The 19,303-nt window shown below is 41.3% G+C and overlaps 1 protein-coding gene across 1 annotated transcript in view; it reads right to left on the reverse strand.

Moving 5' to 3' along the window:
• Positions 1–19,303, reverse strand: part of WNT2 (Wnt family member 2) — a 55,466-nt gene that overhangs the window by 28,874 nt on the left and 7,289 nt on the right. The window contains exon 3 of the mRNA XM_006100191.3: positions 17,208–17,485. Coding sequence (XP_006100253.1) covers positions 17,208–17,485 — 278 coding nt within the window. The remainder of the gene's footprint in view (positions 1–17,207; positions 17,486–19,303) is intronic.

The raw sequence follows: 19,303 nt of genomic DNA on the forward strand, positions 1-19,303 counted from the left end.
CCCCCACAAGCCCAGTCCTTGGGCCGAGGCAAGGCCTGCTCGGGGTTGGTTTTTGGGTGCAACAACCAGTATGACTTCTAGACCAGAAGCGGGAAGCCCCAGGGTTGCTTTTAAAGTTGCAACGCCACCCTTATCCTGGGTCCCAAGGTAGGGGCCGAAGGCATGAGGCCTTCCCTGGCTTGCCCTCACAGCTGAAGTCTGGGGACCATGGGTGAGAAAGGTGCAAGCATGGCGTGGGGAGGTCTCTTTGGTGTGCACTCACTGCAGCTGTCTGGGAGTTCACAGCAGGGTACTGTGCCACTCACAGCCAGAGCACAGTGGTGGTCCCATCCGGGTTATGACGGCAAATGGCTCCTTGCACGTGTCCAGGATGGTGTCCGAGGCCAGTCTGGGTGTCGGTGTGGCTACACTCATGCTCCCCTTGACAAGATGGCGTGGGCTCCACGCCAAAGCCGCGCCCAGCCTGGGAGTGCCTGTGGCAGTAACAGGGACACCCCATCTAGGAGAGCCCGATCTGCCAATCCCCAAGATTCCTGTGAGATCTAACTGTCCCTCACTCACACACACACATGCATCACACACTTTTCTCTCACTCCTTTATATTCACTTACACTCTCTCCCTCCTTGGCTGCCACGTTGGAATCAGGGTGCTTTGAGTTTTATCTGACCTCCTTCAGGGCCCAGGCCTAGGAAAAACAGACCTTGGTGCACAGCTTGGACCTTTCTACACACACCCAGCTGAATAGAGGGGGCCACAAGCTGAAGAATTAACATCATTAAAATATCCATACTACCCAAAGCAACCTATAGATACAACACACAAAAAAGTCTCTACAAGTTCAAGAAGATTGAAACCATATCAAATGTCATATCAGATCACAATGGCATGAAACTAGAAATCAACTACAATGAAAACACTCAAAACATTCAAACACATGGAAGCTAAATAGAAAATTATTAAACAACTAGAGGCCTAGTGCACGAAATTTGTGCACGGGTAGGGTCCCTAGGCCTGGCTGATAATCAGGGTTGATCAGGGCCTTCCTTCCAGCTGCTTGCTGGGGCCTTCCTTCATTCCGCCAAGCCCCCTGGTGGTCAGCACATGGCATAGCAAGCAATCAAACTCCCAGTCTCCTGGTCAAACTCCCGAGGGGACACTTTGCAAATTAGCCTTTTATATATATAGATAAATGTGTTACCAATGAGATCAAGGAAGAAATTAAAAACTTCCTAGGAAAAAATGAACACAAAACAACCCAAAATCTATGGGAAAAAGCAATCCTGAGAGGGAAGTTCATAGCAATACAGGCCTACCTGAAGAAACAAATTAGATATCTCTAATAAGACATCTAACCCTACAACTCAAAGAATTAGAAAGTGAACAAGAAAATCCCAGAGTAAGTAGAAGGAAGGAAATAATAAAGATCAGAGTGGGAAAAAATATGACATAGAAATTTTAAAAACAATGCAAAAAATCAATTAAACCAAGAGCTGGCTCATTGAAAAGATAAATAAGATTGATGAATTACTAGCCAGGCGCATCAAGAAATAAAGAGCAAAGTCCCAAGTGAATAAAATCAGAAACAAGAAGCGAAGTAACAACTGACCCCACAGAAATACAAAGGATTATAAACAAATATTACAAACAACTATATGGCAACAAATTGAACAAGCTGGGCAAAATGAAAAAATTCCTAGAAACACACAATCTTCCAAAACTGAATCAGGAAGAATCAGAACATCGAAACAGGCTAATAACAACTAATGAAATTGAAGTAGTAATCAAAAACTCCCAGTAAATAAAAGTCCTGGTCTGAATGGCTTCACAGAGGAGTTTTAGCAAACATTAAAAGAACTGACTCCTATCCTCAACCTATTCCAAAAAAAACTCAAGAGGAAGGAACACTTTCAAGCTTTTTTTTATGAGGCCAGTATTATCCTAATTCCAAAGCCAGATAAAGACACTATAAAGAAAGAAAATTATAGGCCAGTATCCCTGATGAACATAGATGCCAAAATCCTCAACAAAATATTAGCAAATTGGCTCTAAAATATATTTAAAGGATTACTCACCATGACCAAGTGTTATTCATCCCAGGTATGCTAAGATGGTACTATATTTACAAGTCAATTAATGTGATACATCACATAAACAAAATGAAAGATAAAAATCATGTGACCATATCAATAGATGCAGAAAAATCATTTAGAAAAAATACAGCACCCATTTTTGATAAATATCTCAGCATAGTGGAAATAGAGGGATCATATGTCAACATAGTAAAGGCCATACATGAAAAACCTTCAGCCAATATACTCAATGGGCAAAAACTAAAACCATTCCCCTTAAGCTCAGGAACAAGAAAGGGGATGTCCCCTTTCACCACTCTTATTCAACATAGTACTGGAAGTCCTGGCCACAGCGATCAGTCAAGAAGAAAAAATAAAAGGCATCCACATTGCAAAGGAGGAAGTGAAACTGTCATCATTCACAGATCACATGATATTGTATATAGAAAAAATAAAGACTCCACAAAAAACCTCACTAGATTTAATAAATGAATTTGGCAAAGTGGCAGGGTACAAAATTAACAACCAGATATAGATGGCATATTTATACACTAATAATGAACTCTCAGAAAGAGAAACTAAAAATACAATCCAATTTACTCTTGCAACAACAACAAAAAAGATACCTTGGAATAAACTTAACCAAGGAGTTAAACGACCTGTACTCAGAAAACTATAGGACATTGAAAAAATAGAGGAAGATAAAAATAAATGGGAGAATATACTGTGTTCATGGATTGGAAGAATTAACAATATTAAAATGTCCTTACTACCCAAAGCAATCTATATTAAAAACAAACCCTATTAAAATACCAATGGCATATTTCACAGATCTAGAACAAATACTCCAAAAATTTATATGGAATCCAAAAAGACCTCAAATACCTCAGCAATCTTGAGAAAGAAGAACAAAGTATGAGGAATTATAATACTGGATATAAAAATTATACTACAAAGCCATTATAATAAAAACAGCCTGGTACTGACACAAGAACAGGCATTTAGATCAATGGAACAGAGCAGAGAACCCAGAAATTGGCCCAAGCCATTACACTCAATTAATATTTGACAAAGGAGGCAGGAGCATACAATGGAGTCAAGACAATATCTGTAATAAATGGTGTTGGGGAAATTGGACAGGTACATGCAAAAAAATGAAACTAGACCACCAACTTACACCATGCACAAGAATAAGCTCAAAATGGACAAAAGACTTAAATGTACATCATGAAACTATAAAAATCCTAGAAGAAATCATAGGCAGCAAAGTCTCAGACATCTCTCATAGCAATACTAGTATGTTTGTAGATACATCTCCTAGGCCAGTGATGGCGAACCCTTCGAGCTCAGCGTGTCAGCATTTTGAAAAACCCTAACTTAACTCTGGTGCCGTGTCACATATAGAAATTTTTTGATATTTGCAACCATAGTAAAACAAAGACTTATATTTTTGATATTTATTTTATATGTTTAAATGCTATTTAACAAAGAAAAATCAACCAAAAAAATGAGTTCTCGTGTCACCTCTGACACGCGTGTCATAGGTTCGCCATCACTGTCCTAGGTAGTGGTTCTCATCCTTCTGGCCCTTTAAATACAGTTCCTCATGTTGTGACCCAATCATAAAATTATTTTCGTTGCTACTTCATAACTGTAATGTTGCTACTGTTATGAATCATAATGTAAATATCTGATATGCCGGATGGTCTTAGGCGACCCCCGTGAAAGGGTCGTTTGACTGCCAAAGGGGTCGCGACCCACAGGTTGAGAACCGCTGTCCTAGAGCAAAGGAAACAAAGGAAAAAACAAACAAATGGGACTGCATCAAAACAAAAAGCTTCTGCACAGCTAAAGAAACCATCAACAAAATGAAAAGAGATCCCATTGTATGGGAGAACGTATTTGCCAATGCTACATCTGATAAGGGGGTAATTTTCAGAATATATAAAGAACTCATACAACTTAACAAAAGGAAGATAAGTAATCCAATTAAAGAATTAGGCAAAGGACCTAAACAGACACTTCCCCAAAGAGGACATACAGCTGGCCAAGAGTCATATACAAAAATGCTCAGTCACTGATCATCAGAGATGCAAATTAAAATAACAATGAGGTATCATCTCACACCTGCCGGAATGGCAAGGATCAACCAATCAACAAATGACAAGTACTGGCGAGGATGTGGAGAAAAGGGAACCCTAGTGCACTGCTGGTGGGAATGCAGACTGTTGCAGCCTCTGTGGAAAACAGTATGAAGTTTCCTCAAAAAATTAAAAATGGAACTCCCATTTCACCCAATGATCCCACTTCTAGGAATATATCCTAAGAATCCTGAAACACCAATCAGAAAGGATATATGCACCCCTATGTTAAGAGGTGAATGGAGCCCTCTGGAGGTGTGTGGTGTAACCCTGGCACAACTGAATGTGGCAGCTCTGCATATCACTGTTTATGTACCTGTAACCAAGGTTCCGTATTTCTTATTATGGAGAGTGCGAACTTCACTTAGTCCTCACTTGCCTCCCCCCCCCCAACTCCCAACATGTTGTATCAGGATTCTGTTGATCTCTGCAACTTCCAGGAGCACACTTACACATACCCTGTTCCAGAAGTCACAGGTGCTATCTATTAGGAGGATTTTGCAGTTCCTCCTCCCCTTCTACCCCAGTCTTAGTCAATGGTGCCTGTCCTTTTATAGCAACAAAGATGATATGCATCAAAGTCCTGTTCTGGCCCTGGCCAGGCAGCTCAGTTGGTTGAAGCATTGTCCTGTACACCAAAAGGCTGCGGGTTTAATCCTGGTCATGGCACATCCGGGAGGCAAGCAATCCATGTTTCTCTCTCATACTGATGTAATTATGTATGTATGTATGTATGTATGTATGTATCTATCTATCTCTATCTCTATCCCCATCTCTATCTCTATCTCAATCTCTATCTCCCCCTCTCTCTAAAGAGAAGTCAGTAAAAACATATCCTCTGGTGAGAATTTTTAAAAATGTTTTGTTCTGATGAGAATTGGTAAAAATGTTTTGTTCTGTAACTATAGTTAAGTCACCCACTAAATATGTCTAGACTTTGATTCTAAAAACTCAAAACAACAAATATCTATGTGATACTGCTAACTGCACAACCACAGACAGTGCCAGGACTGAGTTTCATAATCTATGGTCCAATATCACAATCTCTGTGCCAAAGAAGACTGTACCTGGACTGAAGTTTGGCGTTTTCTAATTTTACTTGCAACCAATTGCATTTACTGTAACTTAATCCTTTCCACCCTCTCAGTCCTTCTCCCTACTCCATCACTTCACCTTGTTTCCTGGGGGCTCCATAGTCCTCCTTCTCCTTATTCCAGCCTGGCCTGACTACACAGCTGAGACCTAATATCCTTCTCTCCCACGTTGGACATGCTCTGTGAGGTGCCATGTTTTCTCCTGTTTCCCTCCTTTATTCCTTCGCTGCAGCCCCTGCTTGAGGGTGCTCAGGAGGTACATTTCCTGAATTCTCGCATATCTAAGATGCCTATTTAGCCTTCACACTTGATCGATAGTTTGGCTGAGTATAGAATTCTGAAATGAAAAGAATTTTCCTTGAAAACTGTGGAGGTATTACTCCATAGGCCTTGGCTTGCAGTATTGTGGATGGGGAGTCTGATGTCTTACTACATCTTTCTAAACTGATTATTTTTCTACATAAAAGCTTCTAGAAACGTTCCATTATCTTCGGTGTTTGAAATATCCTAATGAAATATTTAGGATTAAAAACAATCCTACTCAGCCTTCGGTGGGCTCTTCCAATCGGGAAACTCGTGTCCTCTGGCACCGAGACCTTTTCTCTGCACTTTGTTTCCCTACTTGTTTAGTTTCTCTTCGTGGCATTCTAATTAGTCAGTTGCCGCATCGTCTGAATCCATCCTCCATGTCTCTTATATTTTCTCTTTACTATTTTCATAGTTTAACGGAAAAAGAGAATACATCTGAAACCCGTAATTATCACATAATTAAACTATTTTCATAGTTTCTTCTCGGCTTCTTGAGGAAGAAATTCCATTAGAGTAATGCTCCTGGTTCTCTCCTCCCCCTCACGCATTTCTCCCCCCAGGGGAAAAGAAGTGACTTGCCCAACTGGTGAGTTTAAAGGAAAGAACAGGACTTGTATGCCTGAGGGTCCTTCTCTTTGGGCATCTGCTGGCTTGTGGGGATGCGTTATAATCAGCTCCTACCCTCCAGCAAGTGGCTCCCTGCAGAGAGCCCAGTGCCCAGCCAGTGACTGGGTGGTAAGTCTGCCCAGTTCAGGGGTGGAGTGTGGGAAGCATGTTGAAGCTCTGAAGCTACATCCTTCAGGGCAGCTTTCTTCTCAGCGCGACAGATGCGGTTGCTCCATCCATCCGCCTCCCTTGTCCATCTTTCAGTTGGTTTCAAATTCAAGTGGTGAAGATGGATGTTTTTGTGAATCTCCTTAAACTCCATGTGTCTTTCAGGCTACTGTTTTACTTTCTGGGAGATCCGTTTGGCTTTCTCTTCCAAGTTCTTTCTTGTTCTCGTCAGTTTTTCAAAGCATCCATCCTTATTGTTTATGGATGTTACTACTATCTTCTTGAATCTCTGTAAGTAGACTAAGTACGCTTTTTAAATATTCTCTTCTCATCCCTGATTTATTGATTTTTTTTTCTCATGGGGGCATTTTTCCTCCCCTTTTTGGCCTTTTTCTTTCATACTGCTGAATGTGCTCAAATGTATGGTAATCCTTGGACAGTCTCTTCATATCTAAGAATGAAGTCATAATCAGAAACTCTGGTGAAGCTTGTGGGACAGAGAGGTTTACTTTTTGGTGAGTGGGTGGGATACTGGTTTTTATGCTTGAAGCTAACTCCTAAAAGCTTGTGAGGTTATGCCAGACTTCCAGGATTCTGCTCCAGGGTGGAGAGGAGGGGATGGGATTCAGGATTCCATCTATGGATTTTTCAGTTAATCCCAATGTTCAGGCCTGTGCTTCTCTCCAGTGCTCATTTGTATAGAAAATTTTCTCAGAGCATCTTTGCTCCCACGTTGGCTATTGCTCCACCTGCCTTTTCTTTTCCCCCATCTGCTGTGGCTTCTCCATCCCTCTTTATCAGTTATAATTTCTTCATTTGCTTTCCACGCTCCTGAAACTTGTTGAGCTCCCTCATTGCTTTGGCCATTCTCTTTACTGTTGACTTCAACCATTTTTTATTCCATGACTATGTCTTTAATGAGGTTTGGGGGAAGAAGAGGTGTAATAGTATATGTCCTGTCCACAGCCTTGAGACCACTTACACTGTGAAATGTTCTGGAAGGAGACCAGGATTCTGAGGAGATGAAATGGTCCATTTTATGATACACTTTTGCACGGCTCCATTTGTTACTTTTGTTCATGCAAGTATTGTTTTCACAAAAGAAAGAACACAGGAAAGAATCCGGTACAGTGACTTGCTGTTTTTCTCCAATGAGTGATGCTGAGAACATTTTCTGGAAACTTAGGCCACAGCCCATGCACGACACGGGTTCTATTTTCTATTTTGTCTTGGATCTTTTCTAAAGGGTCTCTTGTTCTACTTCCTTTTTCTTTCATTCTTAAAGCAGGCTGCAGTCAAGATGCCATTTCCAGCCTTCTCTTTTGTCCTTCTCTTCACACCCTCACAGCCCTCAGGCTTTTTATATCAGCATTGTGGCCAGCTCAATTCTTCTTCAACCCTTCTCCCCACACCATTTGCTTAACCCCATCTTATGTTTACTCTGTGGCATCCTGTCAGTACATCCTTGCTCATTTGACATGACTACTTTTTAAAAATATATATTTTATTGATTTTTTACAGAGAGAAAGGGAGAGGGATGGAGAGTTAGAAACATTGATGAGAGAGAAGCACCGATCAGCTGCCTCCTGCACACCCCCTACTGGGGATGTGCCCACAACCAAGGTACATGCCCTTTACCAGAATTGAACCTGAGACCCTTCAGTCTGCAGGCTGATGCTTTATCCACTGAGCCAAACCGGTTAGGGCGTGACTACTTTTTAAGACAAATAAATTTGACTGCTAAGGACTCTTGGTGTTTAGTCTCATAGGAATCATTCTTAGCTTACCATCTAACTTTTCTCAATAAACATTTTCAATAAGCTCATAATTGCTTCAATGCTAAAATCTTGGCAAAGTTTTGATGGTCCTTAAATGTTTGGGTTTTAGCATTTTAAGCCTTCAGGTTTACAGAGGTTATTCTCTACTCTTAGAATTTAAGAAACTTATAAATATTACACACCACAGAGACGTCTGAATTTAAAAACAGAAGTGATGGAAGAAGGAAATGCATGCACTGTTCAGGCTAGAACATCCTATTTTATATTGATCTGCCCCAGTTTACTGCCAGAGCATAATAAGGAGTCATAACATCATTAGGCTCTTACCATGTCAAACCATGCTGGGTACTTCATTTTCACTATTTACTCAATCTCTAGCATGGAAGGTTTATATTATTTTCATCCCATTTCACAGATGAGGTCATTCAGACACCTACAAGCTGAGGACCTTGCTCTAGGGTCTCCCAGCCAGTGTGGCTAAGGCAGAATGTAACCCATGCCTGCCTGACACCAGGCTGCCGCCTTAAATCATTCTACCTGTGTTTCTAAAATGGGCGTTGGCCAACCCCCTGGAGTTTATGGTCTCTAGGTTCAGTGGAGTCTACAAAAGTATTTACACTTAGTGTTTGCATGTCTAATTAATCTACAGAGAATTGTTTTGCCAGTTATAAAGACAAACTTCTCCAAAGGAGAATAAAATTTGGGTTTCTTAATTCAGCTTTTCTGAAGACTAACCCCAGCAATGCCAGGGTGTCTTTGTAAGACTTCTTACATGAAGATATTTTTGTTGTAAGTTTCTGCATTTGTCTAAGTTGAAAAACCCCTGTATTGTGTCCTGTGATTCTCTTCCTGTCAGAAAAAGGGCAATCCACCTGTTTGAAAGGTATGCCCACTTCACAATTGACCTTGCCTTAGAAATCCTACTTAGAATTTCTTTTAGGTTCTTAGATGCTCTGTTTTAACTAACTTATTTAGTTAACTTGAGCATTCAAAGGAGTGTTAGTACTTCACTTTTTAGTTGGGGATATGCCATAAAGCAACGCTTCTGCACCTATATCAATTTTCCTGAGGAAAACAAACATTAAAACATTATTTAATTTTCAGATTCTGGCCTAAAGCCAAATCCTATATAATAAAAGCCTAATATGCTAAGTGTCCGACCATTCGTTCGACTGTTTGACCAGTCACTATGATGCGCACTGACCACTAGGGGGCAGACGCTCTGACCAGTAAGTTAACTTGCTGCTGGGGTCTGGCGGATTGGGACTGGGCGAGATGGGCCAGACACGCCCTGGAGCCCTCCTGCGGTTCCTCCCCAACCCCGATCGTGCACCCGTGGGGTCCCTCGGCCTGGCCTGCACCCTCTCACAATCGGGGACCCCTTGGCAAATGTTGGAGAGCTGTTTTCAGCACGATCCTCGCAGGCCAGGCCAAGGGACCCCACCGGTGCAGGAATCCGTGCACCGGGCCTCTAGTACATTTATAAACAGTTAAATCCTTTTGACAGGTCAATGCCTCTGAGTTACTGAAAATCAGACCAACTTATATCTTTCAAATATATATGCTTTGAAACTAGGAAAACAAGGAATATTTATTACTGGCCTGTGCAGTTAATTTGCTTATGCAATAACTTATTAACTTAAATAAGACATTGTGATTTCTTGAGCACCATCATTCTTTGAAAACAGTGACTGTGGGTGGGCTTAGCTAGGAAATATAAGGTGTGGAATTTTTATTTGTGGAATTCAAGAACATTATTCTTGTCTAACCATATATAGACTGTCCCCCCCAAAATGTATATACACACTTTGAATAATTAAAAAGGCAGGTTTATTAAAAAAAATACATTTCATTTTCAAAACTGAGCTACCAGCTGTTAATGTGTGTATACATTGGGGGGGGGGGCGGGGGGCACAATAATTCTCATTGACTAATGAGGCCAGTCTAAAAAACATTTTTCTATGAGTAATAGAACTTTACACGGAACTATAAGCACTTTGTTAAGTTATTCTCTGCTTTGGGACTTTAAGCCTGGGTAGTTTTTAATTCATGTGCTGTATAAAGATCTACAGTATCAAGCACATACTACTTTTGAGTCCAACAAGACAGAAGTGAGGCTGGTAGAGCTGATCTCATTTTTCAAAAGGCATTCAATTTTATGAACTAAGGAGACCAATCAGAAAACACATTTCTACTAAGTGAAGGTTGTGCCTCATAAAGATGTTGAATGCTGTTGAAGGGAGGGTTAGGATGAATAGGAGGTTAAAGCAATCTGGCTCTATAGTTCAGTTCAATGTTATCATTTTCTTCTCTATTGGTAATTCTTTTTTAAGAGTGATTTCTTTTGAATCCTGCCCAGTTCTCTTGGTTCAGATGCATTATTTATTATGTATATTAAATGGCATCACCGGACCTATTCTTGGAAGTCTTTATTAGGCCCTAAGTTTACTTGCCTATAAGGTCATGTTTACATCTTGGATGATGTCCATTCCTGTTTACTCTGGAGGCATTTCCTGCAGAGAGAACTTAGGAGTGCCTGCTTTGTCTGGGCGCCCCAGTGCTCCACAGCGCTAATCTTGAGCGGTGCAGGGCTGGGTGGGGCATGAGATAGAAACTCTGGATCCCTTCATGCTCTGAACTTCTCCCATATAAAATACAGGATGTCAAGGTAGGCTTGAATTTCGGATAGCAAATACATTCAGTTTGTTTGCTGATTCTGGCCACCCTATTATAGACCTTAGTCTCTTCATATGCAAAATGCGGATAATAATGCTACCTACCTCTTAGGCTTGCTCAAAACTTGGTGCATGTGTGTACATATTTTATTTTGGATAGCAATTCTTGTTAGGTAGCCTGTCCAAGGTCATGCTCAATTATTAGAACTAGTGTTCTCATTCCAGAACCCCAGCCTCCATAGCACCTCAGTCAAGATAATGTAAATAGCTAAGAACCCCTAACAAGTAGCCAATAGTAATGTAAACATTATATTTAAAATATAAATATCAACACAGTTGCCATATGTTAATTTTGCTGTTATTGTTAAACCTCACCTGAGGATATTTTTCCATTGATTTTTTAGAGTCAATTGAAGGGAGCGGGAGAGATAGAGAGAGAGAAACATTGATGTGAGAGGGACACATCAGTTGGTTACCTTCCACATGTGCCCTGACCAGGGCCAGGATGCATCCTGCAGCCGAGGTATGTGCCCTTGACCAGAATCGAACCCGGGACCCTTCAGGCCACAGGCTGATGCTCTATCTATTGAGCCAAACCAGCCAATATTTTATTTTATTTATTTTTTTTTTGCAAAGGTGGACATTCATTGAAGAACAAGTACAGACTCCCACGTGGGGAGGGGGAAAGAGTCCCCGCCAATATTTTATTAATAAACACTGGGAAGCTTACTATCCACATCAGTCCTATGTTTATTTTATGGCTGAAAATAAAATTCAGGGAGGTAGACATATCTCACGGTTTTTCTAGCAAGTCTATTTTTAAGTCATCAATTCAAACATATCACAGAAGATTTGAACTCTGGAACCTGTCACTGTTCTAAAGTGGACTCTGGAAAAGTTAGCAACGCATAAGCATGAAACCTAAGCATTTAATTTCTCCTGCATTGCTCAACACCCGCTGAGTGCTTCACAGCGACATCGTTCAAGGCTCTCCAGGTCTGGCTGAGACTCGGGTCTGCAGCCTCCGCTCCTAGTAATTCTCAGTCATGAGCTCCACCCTAGAGCCTCGTCATTCCTGCACTCTGATGTTCTTTCCGTCCCAGTGTGTTTCTTGGTCTTGTAGCCCCTCCATCCTGGAAAGCACTCTCCCTGTCTCCCCCATGGGAAGTCTTTATCTCCAGCTCAAACACCCAGTTTAGTGCTACAGCCTTTCTCTCCTCAGCTCACTGGCCCTTCGGCTGATTTCCTACTCCACACCTAGCATGTTGCTTGCCTCCCAATTGTATTTCACGCGTCTCCTTGACTAAAGTTTAGTTTCTTATGGCCAGGGGCTTCTTTGTCTTGTTCTTTCCCACATATAACTTAGCGCCCCAAATAGCGTTTCCCAAAGTAATTCAATAACAAATTATCTGTTGGAACAAGTTTAGCCCAGCAGCACCGAGGAGCGGTGTTCTGAAACGTGCGGTGTCATTAAATTCTGTGAATCCACTAAAACAGGCTAAGGGGCGCTGAGCTGTTCGCGATCATTAGCAGTTACGTTTCTACATTTAAAACATTTTCCCTGTTGTTTTAAGAAAAGATACATATTTATTTTAGAAAACTTGTAAAATAAAGACACACACAAAGAGGAAAAAATAACTCCAAGGGCGGTGGCTGCTGCTCCTGCTCGTTTGTTTAAAATACAGAAATAGCGTGGTGTGTGTGTGTGTGTGTGTGTGTGTGTGTGTGTGTGTGTGTGTGTCTCAGAAATTCTCAACAGAGACAACATGGAAAGGTAGATGAGGGCATATGGGTGAACACAACTGGATTTGAAACCCCCCCAAGCCCAGCACTTCATGATTGTGTGATTATGTGACCCTGGTCAGTCCCTTCATCTCTCTAAGACCCAGTTTCTCATTTGAAAAATAGGAATACTAATACTGTTTTTTAAATTCCCATAGGGGTTTTTGAAAGGTAAAATTATAAAACATTTGACAGTATTTTGCACAGTAGCAAATAATATATGCCTGGATTATGTATTTATTTATTTGCTTATTTATTGATTGATTTTAGAGAGCAAGGAAAGGAGGGGGAGAGAAACATAGATTTGTTGTTCCACTTATTTATGCATTCATTGGTTGGTTCTTATATGTGCCCAGACTGGGATCTTACCCCCAACCTTGGTATATCGGGACAATGCTCTAACCAACTGAACTACCCAGCCAGGACCTATGTGCCTGTTTTTTTTTTATTAGGATGTTAAACTAAACCAAAGATGAGTCTGTGGATACCTGTAGTGATCAGACTGAATAGTTCAATGTGAACTAAGTAATAGTTCAAATTGAATTTGTGCCTATCTCTATTACCTAAGTTACAGATAACTTCACGAAAGGGAAAGGAACGAACTTTTATGGAGCACCTACTACGTACCAGGTTCTCTGCTCTTTGCCTTATGCCTGTCTTCCTGGAGCACCATATAATACACTTTTACACATGACAGAACCTGAAATTCAGTGAGCGAAGCCACTGGTATTGCACGGCTAAGGCTAATGTGGGTCTCATTTCAAACCCCATGTACTATCTTTACCATAGTAAGAGATACCTTTTAGGGAAAGTATTTTTTATGGAATTCCTCTTAATCTTATTATAGAAATGTCCAGTGATTAAAAGGCAGAATTTTGCTGGATACATGATTTTGATATATATTCTCTCTTGAAAGGTAAAAGAAGTTGTGATTATTTCATATTAAGGAAAGAGTGGACTAATTTAAAAGCCATTTTCAACCCCAAAAGGGAACAAATGGTGACTATTGATCAAGTCACTTGTGCTTGTAATTCACCTCCCCTTATCCTAAAATGTAACTCAAAGGTTTTCATCACACGGCTTCTCTACCCCTAAAAAGAGCCACTGAGAGGAGCTGTGGGGTGTCTTTCTGGATAGAAAGTTTGTGTTGAACAAGGTAAATTTATCTTTCTAGGACTCTTTGGAAGTAGAAAACAAGGCTCCATCAAGGATGAGTTTCAAGTCAATATAAAGGAAAGAAACACCATCACAAATTCTGCTGAAGCGGTGAGTAAAATGATACAGTCGCACCGCAGATCTAAAATGATATTACCATACAAAGACACATGAGGGTGCTCTAACCAGCTGTTATAATAAGTGAATTAAACTGCTCAAATATTAGGGGAAAATTAAGGTCTTTTGTGAATGGCAGTGTTGAATTACGACTTATAGCATTGGCTAAACAGAATCATATTGGAATAGATGTGTTTTCTTTTAAATAAAGTGTATTGGTCCTCCCTATTGCCCCCCACCACCACCACCACAATTTTAAAAAGTATAAGATATTCATATTAGACAATTGGGGAAATACAGAAAAGCACAAAGAAGAAATAGAACGGAACTAATGTTGTGGTCAGCCCTGGGTGGTGGGGTTTTCTAGAACCAGGCCTGTTGGAGGTTTAACTCAGGAGGCCTGTCTTCCACACAAGCCCAGCCTGTTCTCATTTTGATTCCACAGACCTTCTGCTTGTACGAAGGGGGAGTCGGGAGTGGGGGGTCTAACGACGGCAAGGAGAGAATTAGAGACGCATGTTTATCTCAATGCATTCACTCTCATTAAAGTTCATACTCACTGACATCATGCATCTCCTTGAAAAAGTCTGCCCACCCACCATTAATTAAAGCCACATTTTAAAAAGTCAGCGTGTGCACTTTTATTCCAATCAAAAGTAGCCTCCTCAGTTCTGCAGAGTAGGCAGGAGACTATCTGAGGCCTGACAGCTGTTCACCTCTGCACAGTGAGGCATCATGTGATTTACATTACAAGTCATGTTTCTTCAGGGCCTCCAAGATAATAGCCCAGATCTGCTGTCCTAAAGACCCGAGGCATTCGATATCTAATGAACTCTTTAGCACAATGAATATTTATTTCGACGAGTCAACATGCTTTTGGATACAGTGTGTGACCATGGGCCTTTATCTGTAATCTGAGAGATCTGACGATATTTCCTGCTTGAGTAATTAAGCAGCACACTCCTATCAAAGACACCACCCTTTATCACTTATGCAGGCGGTATCAACGTCAAAACAAAGTCACTGTACATCGTCCTCTCTCCAAACTATTGCACAAACAGTCATTACCAACAGTCGTAGGATTGCACAACCACAGCCTATATTTTTTGGCAGTAGTCACTATAAATTAATAAATTCATGAACATAAGGAATGTTGACTTTTAAAGTTCAAGAAAGGTACTATTTGTAAACAGTTCAGGTCACACTCATCTTATTCCTTGTACTAAGCAAGAGTTCTTTCCTTTCAACTCCTGTTAAATGACATTTGGTCTCTCTGTGAGTGTAATAAGACAGTTTTCATCCAAACAGATCCGCATTTTTTAATTCTTTTTTATGTTAAAGACCACCCCCCCCAGACCTTTCAATTGTATGCGGATCTTTCTTTATATATCAATATCAAGCACATTTTAATTTTATGTTGACAAATGACAAATTATGTTCATCTCTTCTCACTGGCAATCCGATTATTCTCGGATGGCCCTAACTATTTGTTTTTCATGCAATTAGAATGATACTAGCTATATTCACAATGGCAAAAAATGGAAACAGGACAATGGAAGTCACCTGTGGTTGATTCCTGGGACGAGGCTGCAAGGGACTTTCTAGAATGCTGGAAATGTATATCTTATCTAATCATACAAGTGCGGTTGTATCTGTGTGAAAATAAGTATTATAAATATATGAAAATAAATTTCTGATCTATATACAAGATTAGTGTGCTTCTCACACTTTACATATTTTAGGCCTTGATTAATCTGACTAAATATTTCATTACCCCAGCCAGTGGATGCTTTTTACCAATGGCACAATGTTATGCTGGTCATGCCACCGTGCCGAAAGACATGGCATAGCAATGGATTCAAACACTGTCCTTTTAATGCAGTGGTTCTCAACCTTCCTAATGCCGCGACCCTTTAATACAGTTCCTCATGTTGTGGTGACCCCCAATTTCATTGTTACAAATTGAACATAATTAAAGCATAGTGATTAATCACAAAAACAATATGTAATTATATATGTGTTTTCCGATGGTCTTAGGCGACTCCTGTGAAAGGGTCGTTCAACCCCCAAAGGGGTCGCGACCCACAGGTTGAGAACCGCTGTTTTAATGGCTTCATCCTAGGCCAGAAAACCCCTCGTCTAGCAGTTGAAAGCTGAGTTCTAGTCTTGAGTTTTCTACCGATTCTCCATGTGACCTTGAGCACCTGAGGGCCTATGTCCTCATCTAATAAAAGGGAGGTAGAGAGTCAATACTGGCCAGTGAAGTCACAGCTCAGGAGGTTAGTAAGGGTAGAAGATAAGGGATAGAGTACCCCTTTGGGCCATGTCCTCCCTCAGTCTACTTACTCCTCCAGTAGCAGAAATCCCAAGGGAAGTCTGGTTCTAAAAATAGCATCCCTGACTCCCAAAGAAGCCAGTCAAGTTGCTTTCATGGTGAGTTGCTTTCATGATATGTTTGAGAGAAGATGTTCTGGGTCTTGATATCCTTTAACTACAAGCACTCAAGGTCCCATTGGTGTGTGGGATGAAGCACTAGCTAGGCTTACCCACAGATTATACCTTCTGTCAATGACACAGTATCCAGAGGGACCATAAAACACTTGACTCTACACAATGCCAAAAGCAATGGGTGGACTACTTCAGCTCAGCTGTTGGAAGAAAGGTGGAGCATGGGTGAGGTATTTCAACCCAGTCTGTGGTATTCTTTTGTTTTTGTTTTTGTTAATCTTCACCCGAGAATATTTTTTCCATTGCTTTTAAAGCCAGTGAAAAAGGGAGGGAGGGAGAGTGGAGAGAGAGAGACATCGATGTGAGAGAGACATAGATTGGTTGTCTGGGGATTAAACCTATAACCCAGGTATTGCCCTTGACTGGGAATTGAACCTGAGGCCCCTCGGTGCACAGGCTGGTGCTCTAACCACTGAACACACTGGCCAGGGCCAGTCTGTGGTATTCTTTTTTTAAAAATATATTTTATTGATTTTTTTACAGAGAGGAAGTGAGAGGGATAGAGAGTTAGAAACATCGATCAGCTGCCTCCTGCACACCTCCTATTGGGGATGTGCCCGCAACCAAGGTACATGCCCTTGACCGGAATCGAACTTGGGACCTTTCAGTCCCCAGGTCGATGCTCTATCCACTAAGCCAAACCGGTTAGGGCTGTGGTATTCTTTAGAATAAACAGCTTGGGGCTGGGGGACAGTGGGAATGCGTGACTGTGCATTTTATCATCTCTAGGAAAGTGTAAGATCAGCTCAGCTTAAGTGACGGTAAGGCCATGCAGCCCACACCGGGAGCAGCGCGCAGCCCTACCTTCCTGCCAGCCCTGTTGTTGTGCAGGTTCATCAGGGCTCTGGCGTCCTTGCCTTTCCGCTCCTTGGCATCCACGAACGCGCGGGCAAACTTGATCCCATAGTCAATGTTATCACTGCAGCCGCCCCAGTCGAAGGTGCCCCTGGTGTCCTTGGAACTGCCCTTCTTCTTTGGATCACAGGAACAGGATTTTAATTCTCCTTGGCTACAGGCCCTGGTGATGGCAAATACAACTCCAGCTGAGGAGATGGCGTAAACAAAGGCAGATTCCCGACTACCTGAAACAAAAATGCGTTTCTTAAAAGCGGCCTGGAGTTGCTAGTTTTGAATGATGTTCAGATGAGGGCTGGTTAGTCTTTGCTCTACCTCGGACAGACTACAACACTAGGCAAAAGGGGACTGATCATCTTGAAGGATTCTTTTCTAGAGCCAAGCCTCGCTCCTTAAAAGGAATCACCATCGAATATAAGCTGTTATTAATTTATTTTTTTAAAATATATTTTATTGATTTTTTACAGAGAGGAAGGGGAAGGGATAGAGAGTTAGAAACATCAATGAGAGAGAAACATCGATCAGCTGCCTCCTGCACACTCCCTACTGGGTATGTGCGCACAACCAAGGTACATGCCCTTGGCCGGAATCGAACCCGGGACCCTTGAGTCCGCAGGCCGACGCTCTATCCACTGAGCCAAACCGGTTAGGGCAGCTGTTATTAATTTAGATGCCTGTATGACAACTGTCCTTAAGGTAAACAGAGAGGAAAAGAAAGTACAGTGAAAGCCTGCCTTGCCCAGCTCCCGAATTCACGTCAGTCTCATACACGCGCTTGCTTAACCCAGAACCCTCCATGTTCGAGACGAGAGGAGAGGAACATTTTTGTTTTTTCATCTGTACATACAGTCCGAATTCTACAGTTCTTTCATTACATAATAGATCTTGGCTATTCCATGATACCCCATGAATAAAACCTTGAAATAAAAACAACACACCTGCCAAGCCTCTAGGCATTTCTGAGGGCACTTGTATACATTTAATATTTCAGACTGAAATTCCGAATTAAAAAAAAAAAATCTAGGGGCCGAGGTGGGAAGAGAATTCTAGGCAGTGACCAGCCCCCAGCGCTAACACTGGAGAGCGCTGGCGTGGCATCGATTTTCACTTGTAATTGGGAGATTGTTGAAGGCAATATGCAATATCCTAGTTACAGACTACGTCTAACTATGACGGTGAATTTACTTTCTTCTGGAACACCTGCACTAGTCACTGGTATTGGGTAAAAGACAGTAGAAAGCTTTCCGTTGGTTTCTCTGGAAGGAAACAAATTTACCGCCTATAATTACACTGGGGCAAGGACCCTTTGGGGTGATTTCTTAGAATTGTTCTTTATTAGCACACAGGCTACTTTCACTTGCAGGCTGAAAGGTACATATTTCAGTGCAATAACTACATTAAATTATTTTAATAATCTGTAGTAACTCATGACACAGTGTTGTGGTACAGTGACAGATATAAGGCTCTTTAGGGTCTGTGTACACCTCATTTTTCAAGGGGAGCTGTATTTCATTGTTATTAGCACGCCTTTTTATTAATGGTTGCTGCAGCAAATATATTAACAATCAAAATACAGGCTGAACCGCCTCCTGCCAATGCAGCAGAAAACAGAGCCATTTGGCGATCCAGTATGTCAAGACGAGTGTGACTTTTTGAACCACACAGCTGGGAGAACAAACCACCTTTCCGCATCAGAGCCCTGCTTGGTTCTGTCTGTCATTCGGCGCTAAAATTTATTGTGTACATTATATAATGCCCTTTGCAATCTTTACTCTGCTAGTCTCATTATTAAAAATCAGGAAAACGTATCTACACCATATTAAATGGCACTTACCTCAGCCCTCCAAAAATATCTGCCCCCAAATCTTTAGCCATCATAAAAAGAAATCAGTCATGCTCTGTAGTTAGGTAAAATCAATTATATGAATATTTGCTATAGGTAGCAGGTGGTGGTCTCAAGAGGAAAATGTGATGGTCACAAGGGCTGTTTCAGAGTCCCAGGTTAGAAGGATTACAGATTTTCTAAGTGGAATTGAGTTGTTTTA

This window comes from Myotis lucifugus, unplaced genomic scaffold (genome assembly GCF_000147115.1).
Source record: "Myotis lucifugus unplaced genomic scaffold, Myoluc2.0 scaffold_301, whole genome shotgun sequence".
NCBI lineage: Eukaryota > Metazoa > Chordata > Mammalia > Chiroptera > Vespertilionidae > Myotis > Myotis lucifugus.